The sequence below is a fragment of the Aptenodytes forsteri genome, unplaced genomic scaffold (genome assembly GCF_000699145.1).
Source record: "Aptenodytes forsteri isolate BGI_AS27 unplaced genomic scaffold, ASM69914v1 Scaffold14, whole genome shotgun sequence".
In the NCBI taxonomy this organism is placed as follows: Eukaryota; Metazoa; Chordata; class Aves; order Sphenisciformes; family Spheniscidae; genus Aptenodytes; species Aptenodytes forsteri.
The window spans coordinates 2,124,226-2,144,196 of NW_008794457.1; the positions used below are offsets into that span (position 1 = coordinate 2,124,226).

Consider the following 19,971-nt stretch of genomic DNA (forward strand, 5'->3'; position numbering starts at 1 on the left):
CGCCCTCGGGGGGGCCCACGCTGTCGTCGGGGGGTGCTTCGGGGCTGAACCCGCCAGGAGCAGGGGACGGGGGAGACACCGTCCTCCCCCCCGCCCCGCCACTCCCGCTCCCTCAGGCCCAAGCCCACGCTGTCTTCTCCGGATGCTTCGGGGCTGAACCCGCCAGGAGCAGGGGACGGGGGACACGGGACACCGTCCTCCCCCCCGCCGCCCCGAAGAGCCCCTTGGGAGAGCTGGCTGCCTCTGTGCTCGGGGCTGCCGGGCATCCAAGGGGTCGGCAAGAGAAACCAGCTATCAAAGAGCGGGGTCAGCGCTCCCAGGGAAACGCGTGGGAAGGAATGCATGCGAGGAGAGCGCGCTGGGATTCCCCTGGCATGGAGTCAGGGCCGCAGCCGCTCTCCTGCCAAGCTTCCCCCCAGCCCCGGCCAGCTCCTGGGCACAGCCCTCGCCTCCCTCCCAGCTCCAGGCTGGGGGCAAGATGCTCAGCTGCGCGCAGGGGAAGGAGCTGGTCGAGCTCCTCACCTAGGTGTCCACAGGGATTTTGCCCGCATCTGCTGCAGGCGTTAGAGGAAGCCATTTAATAGCATTCCCTGCCCACGTAGTCATCAGCTTGGCAGCCGGGATGGGGCGAGGAAGAGAAGGGAAAGCGGGGAGCTGCTGGAGGCAGTTTTCCCTCCTTGGCTGTGCCAGGCTGGAAAGCGCGGCTGGTGCAAGCCCAAGGCAAACAGCCCCCAGCACACTGCACCGGCCCCGGGAGCTTTGCTCCCATGCGTCAGCAGGAGCCCAGCACCCTGCAGCTGCAGGGGCCCGGGGAGAGCCCTCGCTGGGAGAACCCCCTCCCCAGGGAGGCTGGTGGGACCCCAGCTTGGAGCCCCACAGGCAAAGGGGGGCTTGGGGGCTCAGCCAGCCCCCGGAGCAGCCCACCTGCTCCTCCAGCCTCGCGCTGGAGACAGGTTATTTACGCAGGCCGGGCCAAGGAAGCAAAACCTTGCACTTGGAACCAGTTTGGGAACACCCTGAGTGTCCCGTCCCCCCCCCCAGGTGCGATTTCACCCTTAGGACTACCAACACACCAAATGCCAAGTCCTGCTGGAAGCACCCCCCGGTCCAGAGCAGGCATCACACCGTGGGGGAGGCCAAGGGGATGGGGAACGCAGGGAGCACAGGTGGCACCCCACATCCATGACAAGCCACAGGCGAGACCCCACCAAGTTCAGCTCATGTATTTACTGCTCCCCTGATGCAGCCGTCCCCGGTAAGGTGCGGGAAGGAAGCACAGAGCCCTTCACCCCCAGGCAGAGGATGGGTGGGGCAAGCAGCCATGGCTGGGTGCCACATCAGAGCCAAGGGGTGCAGCCCTGGGTTAAGCCCCTGCCAACACGGTCCTGTAGCAACACACCGAAGCGGGAGAGTGGAGCAGAGGGGACAAAGGACAGGGCAGGAGGGCACGTGTTCACCCTCACCCCGCGCAGCACACACAGCAAAGGAGGAACACGGAGTGTTCACGGGGCCGGGGGCCACCCGCCTTTCCAAGCCCCGGGTGAGGAGCAGCGCTGGCAGCGCCAGGCCCCTTCATGGGCTGCCACACGTCACGGGAGGTCTTCCGCTCCGCGGAGACAGACCTACTCACAGGAGTAAGCCAGGGCAAAGCCGAGAGGGGAGGCAAGACCGGGAAGCACCTGCTGTGGGTGAGCTCCGGCTGTGAGCCTTCGCAGCTAGCTAGCAGGCAGCAACACCTTCCCCCAGCTGTCCTGGCAGCCAGCTGCTCCTCCGAGAGCTGCAGCTGCTTCACAGGGCAACAGAAGGAATCTTGAGCCGCAGCCATGCCCTGGAAGAGCTGGAGAAACAGTAGCTGGGGGAAAGACCCTTCCCGCCCACCCTTTCTCCACGTACCCCGCTTTGTGTGTGTCCCGGGGCAGACCGGCGCTGGAGAGCAGCAGCACTGGCTGCAAGACGCGCTGCCGGGCTCGGGGCCAGCTCCAGGCAGAGCAGGCAGGGAACGGGGGGCGGAGAGGGGCTTGCAGGCCAACACCTGCAGGGCCGCAGCACGGCTCCAGCATCCACGCAGGGCGCGGGGTTGAGGGTGTGCACGTTTCTGTAGTCCTCCTCCGCCCCTCCTGCTCCCGCCAGGTCAGCAACAGCTGCTGCGAAGGAGAGGAGGCCCAGAGTCAGGCTAGTTAAAAAAACAGGCTTTTATTCTTCATGTGCTGCTCACAGTCACAGCTTGGAGACACTGCTCTTGCCAAAGTTATTATGAAACAAAATCAAGTCCCAGACTCAGGCCTCGCTCTTCCCCACCCCCAAGAGTCAACATTGTACAAAACTCTTATTTACAGGGAAAACAGTCAGAAATGGTGAGTCCAAAACCCCCTTGCAATTCAGAGAAAAACGTTCAAGACAAGTGTGACAGTTACGCCCTCCACACAGCCAGGCTTCCCACCGGCTGCTCCCAGGGCTGGTGGAAGCCCAGAGCTTCTCGCCACCGACTACTAAAAGGAGCCCGGTAATCCCGAATCACACCACAGCCGTTTCCTTTACCAAAAAGCTGGGAAATTGCAAAACCCACTTGATCCTACAAAGGCTCAGCTGGATCTGCCCTACAGGGCTTTCTGCAAGGCCAGCGCAAGACACCCTCGGGCTCCCCCACCCTCAAGGGGGGCCAAGGAGATGGGGCTGAGGGTCAAGTCTGCACCCTTCCTTGGGCACTTCCCAAGAGGGAATCTCTCTGGCCGGAAGCCAGAACATCAGGAGCCTTCACATAAGCAGCAGGATGTGTTGGGAGACCTAATATCTGACACTGCGTTTACTGGGGTCACATTACTTTGAAACATAAACCAAGAGGAGCAAACCAGTATTTAAAAAGGGGAAAAAAGCACACATTCCTCCTCCCAGCTGTGCTTGGAAGAGCGTCCATAGGAGCCCAGCGAGAAGCTCTGCTCCTGCCAGCTGCCGCTCAGAAAGCGTAGCGCGTGCGGATGTCTTCCAGCTTCTTGGACACCTCGGGTGGGGTCCGGTCCAGCTCTTCGGCCACATTCTTCTGTTTGTTAGGCTCCATGGAGTTGAACTGCTCACACAGGTCCCCATCGATCACATTCTGGAGGGACAAGGAGGAGAGCATTGAAGTGACACAACACAGAGGCGCCAAACCCTGCCTAAACAGGGAAAAATGGCATCAGTTTGTTCCCAGAAGCTTCTTAAACCTGTCCTGGAAACAAGACCATGCTCGGTGACCTCATCTACTGAATAGCAGCAATTAGCATCAAATTAATTACTGGCCAGCTTGATTAACGAAGGAGAAACCCAAAAAGCCTGGGTGCAGCTGAAGAATCACACAAGGGAAGGGAAGACGGATCCGACTTGGGTCCAAGCACTGTGCTGGGAAGGCTGTAAAAGATGACGGAAGGGCACCTTCAGTCAGATGTGAGACATCTTTGAGATTGTGGATGCTGCAAATCAGCCTGAAGCTCACCAAAAACAAGAACACCCTCGGCGCTTGGACAGCTTCAGCTGCTGGGACAGTTTTCTGACTGACACTACACATTACTCTGGTAGCTGTTACCACTACCATGGTTACTCTGGTCCAGTGCTCTGGACCCTTCTGGTCACAGCATTTAGCCATCGACAGCTTCACACACAGTTCCTCAAAAGCAGAAATAGGCAGGAACAGCCATTTCTTAGGAGATTTCCCTTTTCAATGGTGGTGGAAAAATACATCCCAAAGGCAACACCCAGTTTGACCTAGCCATGCAAACAGCTATGTAATGCTGCTTCTCCTGATGGAAAAAGGGGATGATGTGGAAAGTACAGAAGCACAGCAGCAGCACCTCTGGGCTTGGGTCTCAAGACCAACCCCTCAGAAGGCTCAGTACGAGGGTTAAACCAAAACAGACACGGTATATTAAGTGCCAAGTACTGCTCTCCTTACAGAGTGCTATTCAAGAGCTAGCTTCAGCTCCTGCCACAGTCACTACACCAGCTATGGTTTACGTCGCCCCAGCCCCCCCCACTGAACAGCAACCGTGACTTGCTCCTGCCACGCCTCGAAGCAGTTCCGAGTCCCAGAGCGAGTCTCTGCACCCCCGTGCCCAGCTGATCCTAAATACTCAGACCTACCTTCACCGGGAAGTAGTAGGAGCGGAAACTGAGATGGTCTCGTCCACACAGAGGAGGGTGCTCAGACCTTAAGTGCATTTCCACATGCTGGAAGAAGTCATGATCCTGGGGAGATTAAGAATTGGTAAGAGAAGAGTTTGCTACACGTCAGTGCCACTGCCAAGGCGAGATGGGACCCATCAGCCAGGTGCTCCTGCGCTGGCTGAAACACTGCCATTACCAGGTTCTGCCAGAGCAGCCCTGCACACAGCAGCCAAGGTCACGGTTACCCCCTCACCACCTCCACCCTGAGAGCACCCACAGCAGAGCTAAGCAGCCAACTGTGCCACCTTGGCCAGGATCGGCCACGAATTGGAGCATATAGCAGCTGTGCAGCACGGAGGTGCAACTCAAAGAGTGAACGTCTTGGCATCTGCTGCTCCAAGAGGCCACAGCAAATAGAGAGGACTACCTCTCTATACCATCTTCAGGACTTGAAGCATCAGTGCCCGATCCATAGAGTTTACAGGCTACACAAAGTATGCCAAAGGATCCCTCCCTCATGGACACTAAGTCACCCAAGAGCTCCTCTGGAGCACAAACAGATTTAGAACAGCAGCGCAACAAGAAAAGCTCTCAACTCTTCACAGAACCGATGCAGACGGAGGAGTTAACAAGCTCCTTCTCTTCCCCTTTGCATCGGAGCCCGTCCCGCAGCCACAGGCCTTCCTGCAGCCCAGGTTTTCACGCACTGCAGAGCCCTAGAGTTACCCTCAAGGGAGGCAGCACATTAATATACTGGCTGGGGATGAGCACACAGAAAAGCAGCAACTCTGCAGCACAATGATGGGGCTTGCGTACCTCATGGGAAGTAAAAGGGACCAAGATTCCTATCCCCCCCGATAAGGTGGTATAGACAAGAGATTCAGAGCCTCCTGGGATCAGCGTGGTCTTCTGTAAGGAAAGCACCGTCTCTCCCACGTGGTAGTTCATAATCACTTCAGCCTGAAAGTCAACCACAGAAGCATGTTTTTTCTTTAGCTTATATATAAAAGCATCAAAAGGCTTGAGAGAGGAAAGCAGAATAAATTCGGCTACCTGCTAGTTCTGAAACACCTTTCTAAAGAGGAAGTGCCTTCCACCTGTGACCAGATGGCAAAACTCAGCATGCCACTGAATTACCCTCTTGAGCTGGACAAACGGATGCAAGTAATGAGGGAAAGCAGGAAAAGAAAAACGAGCGTGCTGCTTCAGTCAAACATCACTGAACAGGGATCGGCCGTGACTTCAGAAACTGAATTTGGCTCCCAGTGACAGTGAAAACCAATCACCCACAGCACGGTAGATGTGTAGGAGAACTGCCAATACATCTCCTGGACAAGACTGCAGAAGACTTCACAGAAAAGCAGCGTATTCTCTTCCCACAATAACCACGTGCTTCCCATGAAGCATTACCTTCTGCGATGCTCCATTAAGAAGCCCCCTGTCCCAGAGAGCTTTGTTGCCTGTGGGATCCTCATCTACCTCATCATTGGTGTTGGGAGGCAATCTCACCTGCATTGAAAGAGGAAGAAAGAGTCAACAGGCTGCAGAGAAGCAGTACATTATCTCCGGAGAATCCTTGTGGTCTTTGAAAGGCTGCTTTTGTGGACTCTACAAGAAACACTTTACACTTGCAGCAAAATCATCCATTTGCTCCTCCAACAAAGCCTTTAGAGTTAAATGACAACCGTGTTGTCAAGACTGATGGCCTATCACTCAGAAACACAGGCAGGACCTCATGACTGGCCTTTGCCTGGCCTGGCGCTTGCAGATCACCCTGAGAGTTATGGTCAAAATGGTTTGAAGGCAGTTCCCGCTAAGGAAACGGTTTGATGGATGTGGGGCAGGAAAACTGAAGAGGATTGATTTGTGTGCGTCGGCCAAAACCTGCAGGTGCAGTGTCTGACACTTGCCGAACTCTGCACTCCAAAGCACCCGAGCACACTTCAGAAAGAGATCAAAGCTCTGGCAGAAAGACCATCTATTCTTTCCTCCTCCCCTGCTGAAATCCAGCCAAGTGGGGAAGTGTCAGCACTGACAAAGCAAACTTTCGAGAGGAAGTGACAGAGAAAGCTAAAAGCCAGCGATGAGGTTTAGTCAGGGAAAGTAAGAGTGATAACCCTGACGCAAGTCCTCATGGGCTCTTTCACAGTCACAAACTTCGTTTCAAGGCTTATTCACAGCAAGTTTTGGGGCAATTTCAACACAAGTTATGAATGCTTCAGAAATATGTTAAATTTTGACCTGCTGATGCTTTAACTTGTGTGCTTTCATTAACAAACTGATAAACTGCAGCCATCGGCTATGACAACAGCTAGTCACCCTGTAAAAACAAGTGAATGGTACAGGGCGTTGTCTCCAGCTAAGCACAGATTCTCATTCTTTTAAGACAAATCATGGACGTTTTAAGGAAAAATATGTCATGTCCAAAAAGCCCCAGCTTCTCCGAGGCACACTCACCACGCAGATGTTGCCAAACTTGTCTGCTCCAGCCACAGTGTCATAATCCAGCAGGGTTGCTGTAGTGACCCACCGGGGATAAGTGTCATCAGCAAAGATGATGAGCTGGTTCTCATTCCTTTTGTAGCGCACCCAGATGAAACTCTCCTGAACGTCTGAAACAATTACTCTGTGCCCAATGGTTTGGATCCCACAGATGTAGTTGGCGATGTGCTTTTGAGACAGAAAGGACAAAACCCGAGTGCTTCCAACAGGGAAGAGTAACCCATTAACTCTACCCTACTCCAACTGAAACGCTATTTCCCCCTGTGATCGATGGCTCACTCCTCATTCCCCATCATTCCCTCCAAAACTACCTCTCACTTCTGGCACGCTACAGCCCCAATCTAAATACACTGTCAATACAGGGCCTTGAAACTGTCGTGGTTTAACCCGGTAGGCAGCTAAACACCACACAGCCATTTGCCCCCTCCCCCCCCCCCCCAAGTGGGATGGGGGAAAGAATTAGGGGAAAAAAAAAGTAAAATCTGTGGGTTGAGATAAAAACAGTTTCATAGGACAGGAGAGGAAGGGGAAGTAGTAATAGTAATAATAATAATAGAATATACAAAAGAAGTGATGCACAATGCAATTGCTCACCACCCACTGACCAATGCCCAACCAGTCCCTGAGCAGCGGTCACCGCCCCCCTGGCCAACTCCCCCCAGTTTCTGTACTGCGCATGACGTCCCATGGTATGGAATGTCCCTTTGGCCAGTTTGGAAGCACTGCTCAGCAACAACTAAAACATCGGTTATCACGTTATTCTCATGCTAAATCCAAAACACAGCACTGTACCAGCTCCTAGGAAGAAAATGAACTCTATCCCAGCTGAAACCAGGACAGCAACCTAACATCCACCATGCATCATTCTCAGCCTGCTGAATATGAGTAATATCCAGAGAACAAGCACTGCTGGTGAGGCTATGAACTGAGCAGGCGTTGCTTCAGTGTCCTCTCACTACTGTGGTCATGAAAGACCCAAGAAGGAAAGCTTCAATTTTTCATGCGAGTCATAATTTAGGAAAAAAAACAAAAGAAAAAACACCCAACACACAAAAAAATGTTCCCCTACAAGTTCCCAGTCTGCCTTTGAGCTTGCTGGAGTTCCTCTGTGCAGTAATGAGCAACTGTCATAGGTTATGCAGCTTGCACGAGAGAGGGAGTAGGCAATTAAGAGTTAGAAACCCATGCTCTGCAATCTTTTCCTGAAGTACCAGAGATGCTGAGTAAGAAGGATCATCTACTTCAAGGAGAAAATCCCCTTTTCAAGATTCTGGGGATTTGAAGAGGTGCTCATATGCATCCTCCAACTTCTGTCCCCAGCCTGCTGATCACTTAACCTAAGGAAACATTTCCAGCCGTTGTTTTGTATCTGGGTAAGACCTCTTACATTTGCAGCAGATGGCCAAAGGCACGGTCTGCACAGGCTCGTGAAACTCCTGCACACATCCATTAACAGCCTGCGTTGGGCTGGTACAAAAAGGAACCTGCAACACTACTATCTGAATGGTGACAGGAAAGCAATGTGTGCTCGGGGTGCAGAGGGGCAGCACAACAGCCCGGTCCAGCCAGAGCTGCCAACACTGCTCTAGATGCATGCACTCAGCCCACACCAGCAAGGCACAGGCACAGCTCTGAAGTCCAAGTGCACGGACACGCTTGGGCTGGAGTAGCAGCTAAACCCTTGTTTCACTCCTGCTGCAAAGCATCACTCGCTCCAAGTTAACAGCCCAGGTCAAGAACAAAAGCCAGTACCTTATTCTCACACTTCCGAAGCAGTTTCTTCTTGCCCAGGTCATAAACACGCAAGAGCTTTCCAACTCCAATTAAGACTCTACCTTGGAACGGAGCAATGGCTGCAGGAACCTCCTCCACAGGGGTCTAGAGAGAGAAGACGACGACTGTGAGACACCCACTAACAGAGCTAACCTTACACCAAGTTTCAGAATGGATTCAGCTAATGGTTCGGTTGAAGCTCACTGGCCTGTGCTAAGGCTTTCAACGCAAAAGGCTAATCACAATCTTTTTTTCTACAGGAGGGGCAAAAGGTCAGTCCTCTGTAGGCCTTTCAACAGCAGCACATACCACACGTGGTGCTAACAGAGCTCTGGGTACTACACAGACGGGACACTGCTGGCAGCGCACCTTAACTGAAGCGTAGGCCTGCTGTAAGAACCCCACGCTGGGCAGGCAGCAAAGGACGGCAAGGATCTTGTTGCCTTGGTTCTTAGTTTTGTTTATCCCCAACAGAAAGATTTTATGCTTTGTCTAAATCCATCCAGATTGTCTGGTTTTAAAACAAAGGCATGAATCTAATTCAGCCATCTGCCACAGACGCTCTGAAGCTGCCACTGAAGAAGCGTTACATCTGAACAATTATAGTGTGCCCACAATTCCAGTAACTCAGGGCTGAAAAATCTCCCACCACTAATCAATCCAAAAGGATCAGCCACAGCAGAGAATGGGAACATGTAGAGAGCTTCCAGTTACAGCATTCCCAGCTTGGTTGCACTGGCTAAGAGAAGTTATTTCACATCATCAGCTCTGTCAACTTCCAAGTGGGTGTTCAGTGGCACCAGAAAAGGCCCTGGTCCAGGACAGAACCCACTCATTGCATCAGGACCGTAGGAAGTGAGTAAGCCACAACGTTCCTTTCCACGTGCTCATCTGCTCAAATCTCGGCCATGCTGGAAGCATGTGGGAAGAAGAACAGAATTTTGTTTTAACAGAGTTCTGCCGAAACCCTCGCTAAAGCCCCAGAGACCTGTCAAGCAAGTTGGTCACTAGGCGACTAATCATTTCTACATGCAACCAAACCAGCATCAGAGGAAAGATGACAGTTCACACCAGCTTCATGTGGCCAGCCAAGGACTGAGAGCCTTAGCACCAGGGCTCAAGTGACCCAAGTATGAATTAGTATGAATTTGCTTTGTAAACAAGTGCTCAGAGCAGCTCTCTGAGCTCATACTCCAAAAAGGAAACAGAGCTGTTTCTCTCTGCTCCCTAGCAGGGGCATGATAAACACTGCTCCTTTCCCATTTACCCAATTAGATGGATAAGACTATAGCTAATGCAAAGGACTGGGACTCTCGGGAGATCTGTGTTCAATCCTCATCTCTGCAAAAAACGTCCCAAGTGATTTTGGAGGAGGCAGCTTATTTTCTCTGAGGCTGCTTCCAGTGTGTAACATCAGCATGATGATCTTGCCGAGAATTCATTGAGTACTGGCAATATCACTATAGCATTCAAGGTGAAATAACAGCTATTCCAATGCTGCCTGTAAATGACCCAGTCACCCAAACAGGCCTTTTCACCCCTCTCACCTTGTGCAGAAACTCCAGCTTCTCACCACTATTCACCAGCTTGTACGTGTAGACAAATCCTCCAGCAACCGAGCGTGGGTTCAGAATCAGGTCCTTGGCGACTCCCACTAGCACATACCACTCATCACCAGTATTGGAGAACCGGCACACAGCCACGCTGGGGATGACAAGACACGGCAGGAGATCAGCGTGATCACGACACAAACCAACGCTGCACATACGGACTGGATTCCCTGACAGCACAACAGACAGGCAGAGATTTGGGAGCCCACCCTTCCAACACTGACATTTCATTTTCAGAGGTAATTTTTCCTCCCTGCAGAAATGTTTAACGCAGATTCTTTCATTTTTCCACGCTCCCCATTATAAAAAGATGTGCTCCAGCCGTCACGTATGCCCAAAACATTAGTTTTATGCTTTCACAGGCTGGACACTGCCTAGCAATGTGCAAAGCTCCACTAGACGCTGTTTTTCAAAGGCTGTTCCAATTTGGACACGTACATATAACTTTCCTCATCTTCCAGTGTTATTTCCTGCCTGGTGCCTAGCTCAGTCAGGTTGGGAATCCTGGACAAAACAGGACAGAGTCAGCCTTTTGGACTAGCATGACCTAACTCCACTTCACCTGCTGAAGCACTCGCTATTCTTCATGGTTATTGTGTTGGTCTTCCCCTCCAGTCCCTCTAACACTTCCTTCCCACTTAATCTATGCTCAGTTTATCTGAATGAGAAGGGGAAGTGAGAGATAGCAGCACATTCTCTTGTTCCCGGCTCTCTTATCTGTCATTTACATCCCCGTGTTGTTCTTTAAGCACTGGGGTTCAGCAAACACATCTGAAGCACCAGCTCTTAGTGTCACATGCAGACAAGGTCACGGTGGGAAGGGAAGGAAAGGCAAGACAAAAGCTTTAAGCATGTGGCAATCACTTCTGGAATTTCAAGCCAGTCTCTTGATAACATGCTGCATCTGGATTTCAACTCAGTAACAAGCTGAGCATAACAAGGAAAAAAACCACATTAAGACTCATCACAAGCAGAGATTCTTGCTGCATCTGGCAATGCTTCTCACCTGAAGGCAGCTTCGTTCTGCTCTAGCTGGACCAGATCTAACGTATTTCCCTGGATGGGGTTCATCACCCTGATAACAGAGGCCCACTGTCCATTCCCTGCCTTGGGAGCACCAAAGATGGACTCGGGAAGATTCTCGTTCAGGAAGGCTGCAGCCATCTCTGCAGCCAACTCCCTCTCATCTTCACCTGCAGCCTCCACCATTTCCTATGGCACATTGAAGGACAGGAGAAAAGAACAGCTAAGCTGATTTCCTTTCCAGACATGCTGATGCTCTGCATAAAATATAGCCCCCCCCCCCTTAAGTCCAGGTATTCCAAGGCAAGGTACTGCCTGCGAAGACATAAAAGCCACCGAATCCTAAAGCTTCCACCCGCCCCAAGCTTATTCCCAAGGGAGCCTCTGCAGCTCAGAGCACAGCAGTGTCAGCTCCGCCCTGCCCAAGGGGCAGTTGTCTGGGGAGCTATTTCTCCAAATCAGCAACTCAGGAAACAACATTGAGAAGAAAATAACCCACTGAAATCCAAACATCCTCAAAACAGTCACAGAAAACCCAGAGAATAGTCTTACACAAGCAGGACTGTTCTCCAATACGTGGTTCTTAAAGCCTGCCATAATAACATGCAAAGAAAGGAGCACTGGGGAGTAGTGTATTCCGCTGAAATTTGTGTTTCGAGGCAAATCTTCACTCCCTTCAGCTCCTGCATTCACACAGGGCACAAAAACTTGCAGGCAACAGCAGCCGGGAACTAGCGGGCAGGGAGGATTTCCAGCTGCAGAAGTCACCTCTGGGGAATGGATGGGTACCTGTCCCCCACCCCAATTACCTCAGCCATTTGCTGCTTCCTCTGTGCCTTGGTGGCCTCAGTGTAAGCGTTGTGGTCTGTCTCAATGATGATCAGGTTGTTGCTCTCTGGGTGAATGACAAATTTTCGGGGTGTGTATTGCAATGGGAAGGCAACCTGGTTGAAGACTGCCCCCAGCTTCTCCAGTGCCAAAATCCTGGGGGACAAAGATGGACCTTGTTTAACACATGTCACAACAGCAACACAAGAGAACACGGCTGGAGTCGAGCTTTACGTCTGTGAAACTGGCCAGTGCTGGGAGACAAGCAGCACCATTCTCGGGCCAGACAGCAACTAGCAAACAGCTCCAGAGAGGAGGGCAAAACTAGCATCCTAAATGGGAGCTTATGCTGTGGGACAGGTGTGCTCTGCAGCACGGGGTCCTTGACTTGAGGGCTCTCACTGTCCCAGGGTGCGTTCCAAGTGCCCGTCCCTTTTGGACACGCTTCTGTGGGGCTGAAGCAAGTCTACCCTGAGAGGAACAAAGAGCACACGGAAGAGGGAAAGTGCACATTTGGGGAACACATCATCCGAATCTAAACGTGACCCAGATTTTGACACGTAATCAAATGCTCCTCAGAGGCACTTTAGTTAAAAGAGTATGAAAAATGCAATGCCAAGTCTTTCTTCCTGTGACTTGCCAGCTGAAATGCCAGTTCTTCTGGCATTTGGTGACTAAAAACCAGAAGTCTCTCCAGAAAGAATGACTCCTTTAAAAGCAGTGAATGCTGTAATATTTCCATGAGGACAGATATGAAAAAAGCGCCTGTTCAAGTGCATAAAGCAGAGCTCCTGAACTTGTGTTCCCCTATTATTTTATCTTTTTAATATCTAAGCTGAACTTTAAAAAGGCAACAAATACACCCCTGTCATGCCTCTGATTTCTTAAATCACATGGCTTATTTTCTGCCAAGTAGCCAATTCAGATCACAAACCACAAGATCCTCATACACAACAGGTTCACATTTATTAACAGCTCCCTACTCTCTAAGGATCAGAGAATTTAAGGATAACTTGAATTACATTTGTTATTTTAAAAAGCTAGAAAATACAAATCAGAGAAGTGCACCCAATTTCTTTTTGACAGCATAACTATCCTTGTATTCCATTTGTTTTCTGAAATCCACCCAAGTGTTTGTCAAATCATTATCCATAACCAAATAACCTCAAAAAAACCTTAATTCTTAAGGTAAGTCACTTTACCTCTTTCCTTCTGAATATCTAGTGCGAATTCACCACCTCTCCCCCTGCCTGGCATCCGGGCCCAGAAGTATTCGTTTTCCCCCATCAGTTCTTACCTCAATGTGTTTGTGGAGATGGCTACAATGCCCTCTGGGCACTGCTCAGAAGCAAAACCAGACGCAAACTCCAGTGTCTCGTACGACAGGGGAGTCAGGTGGAAGCGTGACTGATAGGAATAACTGAGCCAGGAACGGCTTGACATGGCCAGCACCTGCGAAAGACATGACAAATTTATTAGGTCTGGGGATGGAGGCAAGCTCACTCCTTGCAATGGGAATGGATGTACAGTGCCGGACTCTTACCCACTAGAACAACTGAATTCTTGCGGGTGGACTCCACCCAGCTCAGAGCATACCCTCAGAGATACCGCTCAAAGACAGTTTGATCTGGATATTGCATATGGCACAAAGAGGAACTTTAAAGCACCATCAAGGCAACAAATGCTCAAACTAAGGCGCAATAAAAACTGTTATCTGTAAAAGCCAAGATCAACAAATACTTCTATATGGTTTTTTTTTGGTAAACAATAGCCTGATCTAATGGGAACAGGTCTTTAAATATTTACTGCTTTGCCACAATTCAAATGCTGTAGCACTCTAAGTGAAATTTACTTAAAATAATCAGTAGCCTATTTTCAATCAAGTTAAGGGAAAAAAAGGAAGCAGATGGACTTCTAAACTCTTCAGCTTTATACATTTGGCTCAATCAATTTCAGTGCAACCTTACTTTCTGCCTGAGCAACAAAAGCTGGAATTACATTGAAACACTCACAGGCTACTCTGAGCCCATCACTGACTGGCCAGAAGCAGTATGTTTTCTTCTCCCCATATTGTGAGACAAGGAACCAAGACTGGTCTCAAAGTAGAAAAGCACTCAGCTATTCTATAAGCATTCTCTGCTAGAGCTGCAGAGCACCTCATCTCCAGGTTACGGCTGGCAGACTCGGCAGGAGCAAGTTGAAGAGATTCACCTGGTGTACCATAACATTAAAGCAGAGCTCAGATTCCCAGATCCAGCCCCCTTCGCTGACCAGCAGTATTTCTCAACTCTGAAGGTGTCATCCAAAAATGAGTCAAGCAGGGGGTGGCTGATCTCCCCAGTGCCACATCAGAAGGGCTGGAAATGGCACTTCTGATGAAACATGTTCTTCCCTCTACGCCAAATCCTGCAAATATTTTCCCTGAACCATGCATGGCAACTGTCCAGCCCCTGGCTGCACCATTCTCAACATACGCAGGAGACGACCATCCTGCATCAAGCAGTCAAGCAGTCAAGGGGTAAGATTTCTGCACGGGGCTCTTTCCGTCTCTGCACTGAGGCAGGCAAGATGAGGTTTTTCAGTGTCTCTAAGCCCAAGAATCTGCTCAGAGCTTTCCAGACATGCTGCAAACACAGCCTATGGGTCAGATGAGTCCTAGTTCAAAGAAGGTAGGGCAGCACTACACATTACTTCCTAATAAGAGGAATACTGACAAGAACAAGGCTGTTTGTGAAAGAGCAAGCTGCGAGCCATGCAGCTCCATAATGAAGTCATTCTACTTCCCACCCTTACCCAGAGGGTCCTGCCGTGCTGCAAAGATTCTTCCCCACCCTGCCCACCAATAAGGAAAACCGGGATGCTGTGCCTGGGGACTGGATCTGCACCCCTCTGAGAGCTCGCCTCACTTACCGCCTCTTGGCCTTGCATTCGGACTCGGAAGAGTTTCACAGGCCGTGAGCCAAGGTATCTAGTCCTGGTATCGGAAAGATCGCCAGTAACGGGATCCAGGACAGTTCGCAGCAGCACACCATTCTTGACATTAGCAAACCAAAAAGTCAGATCAAGTTTACAGATAAGAAATAACCAGCTACAGCCATTATTCAAAACAGAGAGGCAATTTCTGAAGAATTAGATGTTTGTTTTCCTAGCTTCCGGTACAACTCCCTTCTACAACCATGATGCATCTAAATTGGCTCTTAATATTAAAAAGCATAGCTCCTGCAGGGCAGAAAGGAATTACTATAAAACAAACAACAAAAAAAAAGCGAAAAAACAGACCAAGAAGTTTGGTACATCACATAAGCCATGAAAAACCTGAAGGCTGATTCCAGATTGTAATCCCTCTTGGTACAAAGCATTGACCCAAAAACTCATGCTGTTTAAAAAGAGCTTGCATTCTGACATCAAACTCAAGGCATGTGGAAGAACCTGGAGTGTTCTGATTATTTTTACCACATGTTGAATTGTCAAAACAACATTTTTTGGTCAAAGATCACAGAGTCAGTACTGGATGCGACACAAAGCTGTGCAACAGCAGAGTTATTAGAGCAGAGCCTGTGGTTGTGGGCAGTTACTTCTTTGATACTCTGCCCTACAGTCACTTTCTAAAGAACTGCCCAACAACATTTCACCCAGAAGTTTTTTTTTTAGAACGTGCGCTCTTTCTGGAAGGGGAAAAGCACAATTTGTCCTACATGAAGTCTGGGATGATATGCCATCTTCTGAGCAGTCTCGAGTCTAGGAATATAGAGAGAAACTTGCACCTCTACTAAGTCACACAGTGAATTCCCCAGTCGCAGTTGTTAAGCATGTTGTAACAAAGAGGGAACAGCCAGGCTTTGTGTCGTTGCACTGCATGACGACAAGGCTATTTTAGCAATCCATCTTTCAAGTGAAGGCTCGCCAAGAAATGCCTGTCAGAACCAGGCAGGCACCTCTCACCTGCAGTCCAATGTTCAGGTACAGAAAGCCAATGGAGCCCCTCTCCCCCAGCTCGTCCTGCTTCTCTGTGCCACCCATCTCCACAATGCACAGCGACTCGGGCTGCGCAGGAAGGGCCTGCATACTCAGCGGCTGTAAGCAATCCTGGGGAAGACAGAAAAGAGGTACCACACCAGTCAGCAAGGCTTGGCATGGCAAGAGGGGATTCAAGCTGCATCTAAGGAGCTTAAAGATGTCCTTTTAAATCTCCATAAAGAAGTATTCAGCACAGAAAAAAAGAAAAAAGTCACAACAGACACTGGCTCTGGGGATTTTGGCAAGCAGGAGTGGTAGCAACCCTGGGGTTTGGAAAAGATAAACTGGATCCTTCCAAACCGTTCTAGCACAGTTTGCAGTTATTTAGCATGGAGAGACCTGAGCAAAGTTTACGTTACTTCAGTCATCTTCTGAACACTCATCTGTTGCAGGAATGATAATGCTGGTTTGCTGCTGACCTGCTTGCAGAATGAGTCTGCTTTTAGTACAGGTATAAACAGTGAGACGGGGGGCAGGGAGGGAGAAGAAGAAAGTGCTTCCATATCTCATCAGCTGACCCTCCAGGCATGGGGTGAGACTAGATAAAACAAGGGAATCTGTTACAGGTTAGGATCAAGGGCCATGCTTCCTCCCAACCAGCAGAGAGAAGCCATGCAAGCTCTTCATTCCTGGTCATCCACCTGAATACGGAAAGACAGCTTGGACAGACAGAGCCCCACCTCTGGAGTACCCTTCTGAACACTTCAAGGCAATGGAAGAGGCAGAAACAGAACAGCTACTCACCGAAGGGTCAAGGGAAATAATTCTGACAGTGTTGTCCACCAGCCCAACAGCAAGGAACCGGGAGCGCTGCTCCCCAGGGGGAACATTGGCCAGGCTCATGCAAACTACGTCGGCCGACATCTCCTTTCTCTCCGTGTACTCATTCAGCTGTCCTGACTGAGAAAGAAAACCACAAGAGACTTATTAACTAGCCAGTGGGGCAAACCAGCACCAAAACATCTCTCCACACCTTCCCCCCGTCTCTTTTTTTTTTTTTTTTTTTTTTTTAAGATAGTGCTTTGGATTTTTTGTATTTTTTTTAAAACCATTTCTTTACAGCCTTACTTCAGCTACAATTGGAAGAACCAGAATAGCAATAGGGTAAGTACACAATTTCCAGCCTCAGTTACGAACTTCAGAGACTTCAATTAGCCATTAAATCATCTCAGACAGACACAGCTCAGATATGCAGGGCTTTATCTATCCGTTCTAGAAGGACGCTTCACTACAGAATCCTTTTCTGCAGGTCTGATCAAGGATCAATCTCTGGCATGCCCCCTACTCTGCCTTGCTCTTCCAAACTCACTCACAACATTAACACACGTACCGGGTCCATCTCAAAGTAAACCAGTTCTCCTCCAGTCAGTGCTATCACTACTTGTCTCTGGTTCACTGCACATTTTACAATGGTTTTCTTCCCTGGTGTCTTCCATTCATTTACCCTCTTATCTGCTCGGATGTGCCGGATCCCATCTGGATAAACCTGAAGGAAAAAAGGTCTCATTAATTCTGTATTTACCATCCCTTCACAACTCCCATCTCACTGGTGATTCTGACACAGAAAAAGCCAAAGGCAAGCACCGCTCTTGGCAGCGGTCATCCACTAGCTGTGCAACAGGCTGAACCAGCACGAAGCCACTCGCCAGCTGGAAGCACCGCATCTTTGAACTACAGCAAGGAACTACTGAGCATGCACTGAAGGAGATTAGGACCATCTTCACAGCTGGTCCAGTTTCACTTAGTAGGATATAAAAAGGGGAAGGCTGAATAAGTGTCATTCTCTGCCAATCCACACCTTTAGACATGACATATGTTGCACTACTGTAGAAACCATGGCCGTGGAGCAAGCAGAAAGTGGCAGACATAAGCAGACATGTCAGAAGCAGCTTTCCATTACCTGTACCAAAGCATCATCACCAAGAAGAGAGCAGGACAAGGTGGGTGTAGTACCCAGGAATCCAGAGTCAGTCACTTCTTCTACAGTCTCTCCGATAGACAGCACCAGTGTGGCATTTACGAAGGACACAATGATATAGGCATCAAATTCATCTGGTCAAGGGAGACAGGGAAAAAGGGGTGCTGATTAAATAAATGCAAGGCTTCCCAACAAAATTAGCAGTCTGACACATGTCTAGCAGTTACTCTTCAGCAGAATTCCTGTGATAATTACATCTGCTGGCAGCATTGTGCAAGTTCGTTCTAGGACACACTGTCCAAAAGCCAGCCACTGCTAGACTCCAAACAATGCAAGACTGAGCTAGGGATCAAATGACAATCCAGACAGAGTCAATTCATGATACTCTGGATTCTGGCAAGCAAGACTCCTGCCTACTTTTTTCAAAGACAGCACAAGGTCTAGAAGCCTTTAAGACACTTGCCCCACCTCACACAAGGAGCTGAATCCAGATTTTAAGACCCAATGAAGTCAAATGAAATGCTCTACTCCAATAATCTGAACACATGGATCCCATCTGCAGAAACCGCACCACGGATGCTGCAAACAGGAGGTGGCAGGACCACATCTCTATCTAGTATCCACGTAATAAAAGGCTGCAGAGAACAATCAGGGTGCATTGCAGCAGAGGAGCTCAGCATTAGCCTGCTCTACCCTCATATCCAGAAGCTCAACTAGCTTACATTCACACAGCCACCCGTACAGCCTCCTGGGATGAGAAACAATTACAGTTTTAAGACAGAACAAACATTGACCTTTACTTCTACTGGAATAAGTGACAGTATTGCAACTATTATCTCCAGTACTGGCTTCTCCCAAAGGGAACAGCTTGGGAGAGTCTAGTAGCTTGGACGTGGAGAGCTATGCTAATCAAAATAGTCTTAAGAGCTCATTTGGAAATAGGGAAACTTTGTGGGAGACAAAGGTAGTAGAATTGGGTAAAGGGAATGCCCCGATTTACTGCTGTCCATTTTCATTCTGCAGAAAGTGATAGGCATTAAAGAGGGGGAGAGGAGCGTCTCATTAAAACAGAATAACAAAAGCAACAGAAACAATGAAGTCTGCTGGGAAATGGAGCCAGGAGCCTCAGTGGAGAAGTAAGATTGCCTCAGAGAAGCAACTCCATTTCTGCTGCTGTTGTCATGCAAGTGCTATTTCTTAAAAAGGAAGAATTCCCCATTTGAACCCAACTCAACCCAAAGCTCAGACTTATGCACCACAGCACAAGACAATTAGCAGAAGCGAGGGTACGAGAGAGCTGTCACAGTTTCGGCCCTTGAGCAGAGTTTCTCTGTAATTTGCAAATGTGAGAGACATGGAGAAGTGGCTAATGACTCTCCAGGTAGAGAAAGAAAATAAAGAACTCTCACTGGGATGAATACAGGATGCCAGCAAATACCATGCAGCAGCTTAAAGAAGCTGAACTGGGTTAACTGAAACAAATGCTTCAGGAACTGATCCTTTTCTTATCCACCCTGTTTAGAGGGAGGCATTGCCAAACCTGCTGTGTCACGTTTATAACAGAAAGTTCTTACATACAGCTGAAAATATGCAAGTGAAAAAAAAAACATCATTCTTCTCTCCAACATCTGGTGTACAGACCACAGCTCTGATCAAACTGAAGAGCTTCGTATAATTAAAGCAATTCCAACAGCGGTCTGTGGCATAAACTCCATTACTACTCTATTATGTGGTCGCAGCCTATAACCTCCAACAAGCTCCCGAACCGCACAAACAGGAGCAGGTCCACTTGGGGAAACGAGAAAACAAGAACTGAACCTGCACACAGAAACTGATTAGTAACACCAACTATTTAAACACTTGGCTTAACAGGAGAATTTCTCTAACATTAACAGCAGATGGTTAAGAGCTCAGTAAGACATACACCGTTACACAGTGGTTATTTTCTACACTAAATAGCAGCTTCTCCTACAAACTTGCATGAATTTTTAAACACCAGAAGTCTACAAGAATTCCTCGATCGCTTTAAATGGAGATTCTAGCAGTTCACAGGCTAAGCATTTAATTCATAAATATCCTGTAGACAGGATGTTCTAGAAATTCCATTTCAAAGACCATCGTTGCTTTCCAAACTTCTTGAGAGCTGCTGCTTTCCTCCCTGGG

The 19,971-nt window shown here is 49.2% G+C and overlaps 1 protein-coding gene across 1 annotated transcript in view; it reads right to left on the reverse strand.

Annotated features, from left to right (window-relative positions):
• Nucleotides 1-2,174: 2,174 nt before the first annotated feature.
• Nucleotides 2,175-19,971, reverse strand: part of SF3B3 (splicing factor 3b subunit 3) — a 29,877-nt gene continuing 12,080 nt past the window's right edge. The window contains exons 11-25 of the mRNA XM_009290791.2: nucleotides 17,791-17,942; nucleotides 17,221-17,376; nucleotides 16,635-16,790; nucleotides 15,816-15,959; nucleotides 14,784-14,906; nucleotides 13,171-13,325; nucleotides 11,855-12,029; nucleotides 11,029-11,234; nucleotides 9,960-10,116; nucleotides 8,392-8,517; nucleotides 6,595-6,807; nucleotides 5,548-5,646; nucleotides 4,954-5,097; nucleotides 4,114-4,218; nucleotides 2,175-3,094 (exon numbers count right to left, since the gene is read on the reverse strand). Of these exons, the coding sequence (XP_009289066.1) occupies nucleotides 2,954-3,094; nucleotides 4,114-4,218; nucleotides 4,954-5,097; nucleotides 5,548-5,646; nucleotides 6,595-6,807; nucleotides 8,392-8,517; nucleotides 9,960-10,116; nucleotides 11,029-11,234; nucleotides 11,855-12,029; nucleotides 13,171-13,325; nucleotides 14,784-14,906; nucleotides 15,816-15,959; nucleotides 16,635-16,790; nucleotides 17,221-17,376; nucleotides 17,791-17,942 (2,252 nt within the window). The 3' untranslated portion in view covers nucleotides 2,175-2,953. The remainder of the gene's footprint in view (nucleotides 3,095-4,113; nucleotides 4,219-4,953; nucleotides 5,098-5,547; nucleotides 5,647-6,594; nucleotides 6,808-8,391; nucleotides 8,518-9,959; nucleotides 10,117-11,028; nucleotides 11,235-11,854; nucleotides 12,030-13,170; nucleotides 13,326-14,783; nucleotides 14,907-15,815; nucleotides 15,960-16,634; nucleotides 16,791-17,220; nucleotides 17,377-17,790; nucleotides 17,943-19,971) is intronic.